At 49.8% G+C, this 7,500-nt stretch overlaps 3 protein-coding genes across 5 annotated transcripts in view; 1 reads left to right on the plus strand and 2 right to left on the minus strand.

The window, feature by feature from the left end:
• Positions 1-7,500, plus strand: part of LOC133460585 (sodium/hydrogen exchanger 3-like) — a 249,309-nt gene that overhangs the window by 125,536 nt on the left and 116,273 nt on the right. The gene's annotated exons all lie outside the window — the stretch shown is intronic.
• On the minus strand, positions 2,399-3,800 carry gdf6b (growth differentiation factor 6b). Its single transcript, XM_061741241.1, has 2 exons — positions 3,443-3,800; positions 2,399-3,306 (listed from the first exon to the last, which is right to left on the minus strand). Exons 1-2 carry the CDS (start codon positions 3,759-3,761, stop codon positions 2,399-2,401), a joined length of 1,227 nt encoding a protein of 408 aa, XP_061597225.1. The 5' UTR covers positions 3,762-3,800.
• The window catches only part of LOC133460581 (fibrocystin-L-like), a 96,737-nt gene continuing 96,289 nt past the window's right edge, over positions 7,053-7,500 (minus strand). For all 3 annotated transcript variants that reach the window (XM_061741223.1, XM_061741221.1, XM_061741222.1), the window contains exon 77: positions 7,053-7,500. This exon is cut by the window's right edge and continues 923 nt beyond it. The gene's annotated coding sequence lies outside the window, so the exon portion shown is untranslated.

Consider the following 7,500-nt stretch of genomic DNA (forward strand, 5'->3'; position numbering starts at 1 on the left):
GTCACATTTCTCCAACAAAATATTTTGGCCATATGTGTTTATTTGAACCTGAATATCCAGATGAGTGACTCTTGTGTCTGGAAGTCGTAACAGAAAGAAAAAAAAAAGCAGACGACATCAATGAAATAACTTATTCACAGAGCATAAATTATTATTTCAATCTCAAAAATTTACACATTTGTACATGTTTGAACATCAGTGCATTACAGACACAAGTCACTGGATGCATGTTCGATGCTCGAAGGGCGGATTCCCGTTCTCCCCGAGACGTCAGCCAAAACCTGCATGAGGTTTCCATTACTGGGAAGAAAAAAAAAAAAAGGCCTTAAGCGAATAATTTAAAGACCCAACTGAAGGTTTAGCCAGCGAATAATCAGGAGGCGATTTTTGATTATTGGGGTGAAAGTGGACGCAAATGACCTCACAGCCCGAGCTGCGAGGCTGTTTTCAAGGTGAGGGGGAGGGGCCTGGGCGAGTTTACTCCACAACACGTTCATGTTTGGGTCGCTGTCCGTCAACGATTAAAGGCACGCTAAGAAATTCTATGCACTTTCTAACCCAGGACTCTTTCAGTTATATCTCGTCAACATCTGGTAGCTGCACATCTCACAGGTCTTCATACCCTTCCTTAATTCAATAAAACTGGCCTTACCCTACCTTTAATGCAGTCTTATGGGAAGCAGGGTGGAGCCCCCCCCCCAAACTTCATCATCAAAACAAAGATGGCTCCAGCCAATCACAATGGTTTTCCATGGAGAACTAGAGTAAGGGAGGAGTTTGTCGATGTTTCGTTTCAAATATCAACATATGCGACGCCATCCGGAAATGCCTTACCCTACCTTAAATGCAGTCTTATGGGACTTATGGGGAGCAGATTAGAGATTTTCCCAAAAAAAAGGTACGGTGTTTTATTTCTGCAAACATGTGACTTCCTTATACAGTTCTGCACGTTGGATGGAGATAAAAATGTCTGGATGGGTTCTAGGTGAGCAGGACCGGTCTCGGTTCTGGAAACGTTCAGGTGTAGTGGGAACGCTGCAGAGTTCTGTGACCGCCTGAAGGAACCAGGAACCAGGTGACCCGTCCTGTGTCTTTATCCTGAGCTGAACCATCCAGGAAAGTTTCTCAGGACAGGAACCCACAGAACTGGAATGTGTCTGAGGTCCTGGTCCCGACCCGCTCAGGTCCCTGGTTTTAAACCTCCACCAGTGACACCGTTTGATTCCCACTAACCAGAAACCCGTTGCTGTAGGTGGGATGGAGGGGGGGGCACTACCACCCATCCATCCATCCATCCATCCATCCATCCATCCATCCATCCATCCATCCATCCATCCATCCATCCATGCATCCAGCATCCATCCATCCATCCATCCATCCATCCATCCATCCTTCCAACATCCATCCATCCATCCATCCATATATCCATCCACCCATCCAATAATCCATCCATCCATCCATCATCCATCCACCCATCCATCCACTCATCCATCATCCATCCATCCATCCACCCATCCATCCGCCCAATCATCCACCCATCCATCCATGCATCCAATAATCCATCCATCCATCCATCCACCCATCCAATAATCCATCCATCCATCATCCATCATCCATCCATCCATCCATCCATCCATCCATCCATCCATCCATCCATCCATCCATCCATGCATCCAGCATCCACCCATCCAATAATCCATCCATCCATATATCATCCACCCATCCAATCATCCATCCATCCTATCATCCATCCATCATCCATCCACTCATCCATCATCCATCCATCCATCCACCCATCCATCCGCCCAATCATCCACCCATCCATCCATGCATCCAATAATCCATCCATCATCCATCCACCCATCCATCCTACCCATATATCCATCCATCCATCCATCCAACATCCATCCATCCATCCATCCATCCATCCATCCATCCATCCAACATCCATCCATCCATCCATTCAAACATCCATCCATCCATCCATCCATCCATTCAAACATCCATCCATCATCCATCCATTCAAATATCCATCCATCCAACATCCATCCATCCATCCATCCATTCAAACATCCATCCATCCATCCATTCAAACATCCATCCATCCATTCAAACATCCATCCATCCATCCATCCAACATCCATCCATCCAACATCCATCCATCCATCCATCCATCCATTCAAACATCCATCCATCCATCCATCCATTCAAACATCCATCCATTCAAACATCCATCCATCCATTCAAACATCCATCCATCCATTCAAACACCCATCCATCCATCCATCCATCCATCCATCCATCCATCCATCCATCCATCCATCCATCCATCCATCCATCCATCCATCCATCCATCCATCCATCCATCCATCCATCCATCCATGGGGATGCGGCAGCTCTACCGGCAGCCGCAGGACTCCACCACCATGTCCTCGTACTGCTTGTACACCACGTTGTTTCCGGAGTCGATGTAGAGGATGCTGATGGGGCTGAGCTTGGCCGGCGCGCAGCAGCTGGGCGGCATGTCGCCCGGGTTCATGGAGTTCATGAGCGTCTGGATGATGGCGTGGTTGGTGGGCTCCAGGTGCGAGCGCAGCGGGAAGTCGCACACCCCCCCGCAGTGGTAGGCCTCGTAGTCCAGCGGCGCGATGATCCAGTCGTCCCAGCCCAGCTCCCGGAAATTGACGTGCAGCGGCTTCTTGCTGCAGCGGGACCTGTTGGACTTCCTGCCGTGCCTCTTGCCGTGGCGCGTTTTGGACGCGGCGGTCCTGCGTCTCCTCCCGGCCCTGGTTCCGGGCCCCCGGTCCCTGGGGTCCAGCAGGGCCCGAGGCCCCTCCATCCTCTCCCCGAAGAGGCTCTGCCTGCGCGCGGAGCGGGTGAACACCACCAGAATGGCCCGCTTGTGCTGCGGCCGGCCGTGGCGCTGCAGGCCCAGCAGCTGCAGGTCCACCTCCCGGCCCGGGTTCTCCGGGTTCTCCGGGTTCCCCGGGTTCTCCTGCACGGCCCGCAGCTCCAGGCACAGGTGCCGCCCCCGGCTCAGGTGCTCCCGGAACACCTCCCACACGTCCAGCACCTCCCAGCGGGGCCCGGCCTCCTGCTGCAGGTCCAGAGTCCTGGAGAGCAGCAGCTGTTGGCCCTGGCAGGAGAGGAGCTGCACGTCCAGCGTCTCTGTTTCCGACATCCCCACATTCCCAGACGCTTTGGTGTGTATCCTGAGCTCGGCTCCCAGGACCTCTGCGTCTGCCGACAGCGCTGAGACGTCGAACAGATACTGCTGCCTCCTCAGAGGGGAGAGTGGGAGGTCATCTGTGGAAAGTATTAAAAAACGGCAAGGGTCAGACGCATTTTTCTCACGGAGATGATGTACAAACCACAGAGATGTGGAAAAATCCGGCTGATTTTCTGCTCTGAATTAATAAAAAACGGGGAGTGAGTCACATACCTTCTCCACTGTCCACAAAACTGGCGATAGTGTTGGCAGCTTTGGAGGAGCGGAAGAAGCTGGCGTTGAGCCCCAGCTTCTCCGCCGCGGAGAAGGTCTTGTAGATGGAGAGCATGTAGTCGTGAGGACGCACGGGGCCCCTGGCGGGACGCGCGGCGGGGGCCCCGCGGCCGCGCGCCTCCTCCTCCGGGGGCCGCGCGTAAAGCTCCTCCAGGCGTCCGTCCGCAACCTCCGGCACCGCGTTGCTCCAAATGGAGAGGGCGCAGAACCCGGGGACGAGAGCCGCGCAGCACAGCAGAGCCAGCTGGGAGAAACCCATCCTCTGGTTGCGACCCGGAGCCAGAACCGGAGCCAGAACCGGAGCCAGAACCGGAGCCAGAACCGGAGCGCAGCTCTGCAGCAGGCGGCTGCTCCGCGAAGTGCGCGCAGCTCGGGAGGACCGGCGGCGCGCAGTCCCCAGGAAGGGGGGGGGAACACGCCCACATCGTACTGTTACAGCTCATAAACAAAGTTGGATACAAGCACCAACCAATTATTTATAGACACAAATGAGCTCAAATTCAATGAACTGGTGGACTTCAAAACTGCACAGATTATGTTCGAAATCAACAATAACATGCTGCCAGACTGTATCCAAAACATGTTTAATTTAAGACAAAGCCATTATAACCTCAGAGGGGAGAGCATATACAGGAAATCAAAAATCCTTACCAACACCAAACTGAGATGCTACAGTGGATGGAATAAGTTGGAGAGGGATTTAAAATCAAGTTGAAAAAACATTGAAAAGAAGGATGATTTCTCTATACCAAAGTAATGAGTGGTGGTGCTTACTATGTTGCTTTGGGTATTCATTTAATTGGTGATTTGAAAATTCAAGGATGAAGGAAACATGTCGACTACACCTTTTTTTTTCTTTCTTCTTGCTCGAGGAATCTTTGTTATCCCCATGGAGGCAATTTGTTTTACTGGCAGTCTTATCACGTACTTCTCGCTTTTATTTCATTACTTTAAACAATGAATAAGCTTTGCTTCAGCAGCCTACACCTTTTTTGGTCTGGATGTTATTTATATATTTTTTGTAATGTTTTCTTTGAACAGTGTATTCGTTTCCTTGTTGTCATTTTTATTTTATTTTTAATTTTGTAAAAGCTATTTTAATGTTTGTCTTTTTTTATTCTTTTTTTGTGATGTCAAGACCGAAAATAAACTAAACTAAACTAAAACGCAAATTAAGGCCGTAAAACTAATTGTCCACCCCCCCGAACCTCCGCCCCCCCCGGGAGGAGAGGAGGCTGCGCGCCGGTCCACGCAGCACCTCCTCCGGCAGCACGGAGCGTCTCCCTCAGGAACCACAAACTCTCCATAAAAACAGTCAGAAAGGAGTTGTGATTCTGGGCTGTTGGCCTCTCTGTTTAGTTTAACATCTGTTCAGGCAGCGGCTGAAGTCTCCTGACGGCGGGGGCGCAGGGTTCCCGCCTGGCGCCCTCTAGTGGCCGTGGAGAGACACCGACGCGGGGCGGAGCGGCCGCGTTTCAGTGGATGAGCGTCGTTCAGCACCTTGGAGAGAGAAACACATCAGGAGGAGAGATGTTTTGAAGTGTCCATCCCTCTATATATCCATCCTCATGGGGGGGCAGCAGTCTCAACAGAGATGCCCAGACTTCCTTCACCCCAGATACTTCCTCCAGCTCTTCCAGGGGAGTCCGAGATGTTCCCAGGCCAGCCGAGAGACATAGTCTCTCCAGCGTGTCCTGGGTCTTCCCCGGGGTCTCCTCCCGGAGGGACATGCCTGGAACACCTCCCTAGGGAGGCATCCAGGAGGATCCGCAACCCTTTCCCCTGTCAAACCTCGCCACTTCACATCGGCTTCAAACTGCCCCAGCACATGTTGAAGGTCCCGGCCTGATGGAGCCAATAGGACAACATCATCTGCAAAAAGTATATAATATAATATAATAAAAATTATGAACAGGACCGGTGACAAGTGATTGCTGTACTGAAAACCTGGAGAAGGCCCGCCGCTTTCACTGCATTAGGGGTAACCTGAGTCTAGAAACATCCGTCATTCAGCTACCAAATCTGCAGGGTACTGTGACGTCACAGACCCAGGTAAGAGTAAAACTGTCCAGCTTGCTTCCAAAGGTCAGTCGCCCAAAGTTTCTCTTGTGTTTTGAGGTGCGAGGAGCAACTGCCTGGAGATGCTGCAGGCGACAGTGCAAGAATGTGATCGCACTCTTTTAAAGTGAGCCAGAACCAAAGACATTCAGGTGTTCAGGTTTTGTTAAGATCCTTTTTGAAACCTCTTTTTCATCTAACCGATGTGATTATGAACTGACACCATCAGACCCTGGTCAATCCACAAGTAGTCAAATGGGGCGGAACCAGCAACCCCGGAAGCTGGAGGCAACACATTCACTAAGCTCAGGTCCAACAAAGGTTATCTTGGCTGGCTTAGTATCACAGGCTGGTATAAACTCAAAATAGACAAAACACTGTCGTTGGAATTGAACCAACATTGGAAAAGAGTCCTGCCAGAGCAAATCCACAGTCCTGCAGCCACCTTCGGGTCGGGCAGGACTGGACCAATGGTGTGGGAGTTTCAGCTCTGGCAGCACCTGATCTGGGTATCGTTGCCCCGCGGCCCGGTTAGTCGACTCGGAGGGGTTCGGAGATGATCCCAGGTGAAAGAGGCCCAGCTTTGGCGTAAGGTTGAACCCAAGAACAGCACAGATCGAGGCCGGTGGAACAGTTCAGGGTCGAAACCAACAAGACGTGTTCGGGTCAGACGGGAGTGAAGGTTGCTGGTTCAGGCTGCATCCATCATCGTCAGGAATGGGCGTCGAGGCTGAAGTTGGTGAGTTTGTTCCCTCAGGAACCGGCGCCGAGTCAGTTTCCGAGCCTGCCAGCGGGTCTAAGATTTTTACAATTCCGATTCCATTTTCAATTCTGCTTAACGATTCGGTTCTTTATCGATTCCCTTATCGATTCTCATTTGGAAAAAAACGACAACACAGAGGCAAATAGCGTTAATATGATAGGCAGTGTTTGTTAGGTAATTAGTTACCTGCAGTATTATTAACCAAGGACATGCTAACGTTGCTGATGCCGGTGCTGGGCTGAGAATTACTGATGTTGGTCGAGAGCGGATTGAAAACCTGACATTCATTAATTGTTACTGCATGCTGTGTGCGCAAATGTTGTTGCATGTTGGTAGAATTTCCTCCCCCGACGACATATCCACTTGGCAAGTACTGAAAGTTGCCCTGTTGTCGTCTTTTTGACTGAAATGTGACCAAACTTCCGAGCGTTTGTATTGTTTGGGCGCCATGTTTACTATTGACTGCTAGCTTATGCAACATACGTGATGACGTCATTCATGCTCACTGGAATCGAAAAGGGAATCGTTTGCAAAATTTGAAAACAATTCCAAGGAATTGAAACACCGGGAACCGGTTCCGAACAAGAACCTGTTCTTGATTCCCATCCCCTAGCTGGTAATGACAGAAATGTAGACGGAGGTGTACGTTTGAACCCCTGTAGTATCGTTCCATTAAGCCCTCGGGATGCTGACGAGGCACAATACTCCTTTAATGAAGAAGTACACTGATTATAGGTGAAAATAGAATTTATTAAAGAGATTTTCCTTTCAAAGACCCATAAAGTGCAACAGTTTTTATGATTTAAGAGCCCTATCTCATGTGTTACATACAAAGAGGAGTGAATATGCTTCTTAATGTATAATTAAAGAAAACGTCATACCTCATTTCAGATTCAAGTGCATGATTATACTTATACTTAGATAAGTGAATAAACTTCTAACCCCTTATACGTCATTAAAAATTCGCATGAAACCCAAAGAGGAACAGATCAGGTGAGTAAAGGTGGAGGTTTCCTTCATGACCCCTCTGAGGACCTCTAGCAGACGGGGATGGTAAATGGTAAATGGCTTACACTTATATAGCGCTTTCCAGCTGTACTCCTACAGCCCCAAAGCGCTTTACACTGCAAACATTCACCCACACACGCACACATTCACACACCGGTTGTCGGTGGAG

The sequence above is a fragment of the Cololabis saira genome, chromosome 15, assembly GCF_033807715.1.
Source record: "Cololabis saira isolate AMF1-May2022 chromosome 15, fColSai1.1, whole genome shotgun sequence".
Lineage (NCBI taxonomy): Eukaryota > Metazoa > Chordata > Actinopteri > Beloniformes > Belonidae > Cololabis > Cololabis saira.

Coding starts and splice junctions, on each gene's coding strand:
- gdf6b (XM_061741241.1), bottom strand. CDS start 3,761: ATGGGTTTCTCCCAGCTGGCTCTGCTGTGCTGCGCGGCTCTCGTCCCC. Junction 3,307..3,442: donor TTTTGTGGACAGTGGAGAAG/GTATGTGACTCA, acceptor TACTTTCCACAG/ATGACCTCCCACTCTCCCCT.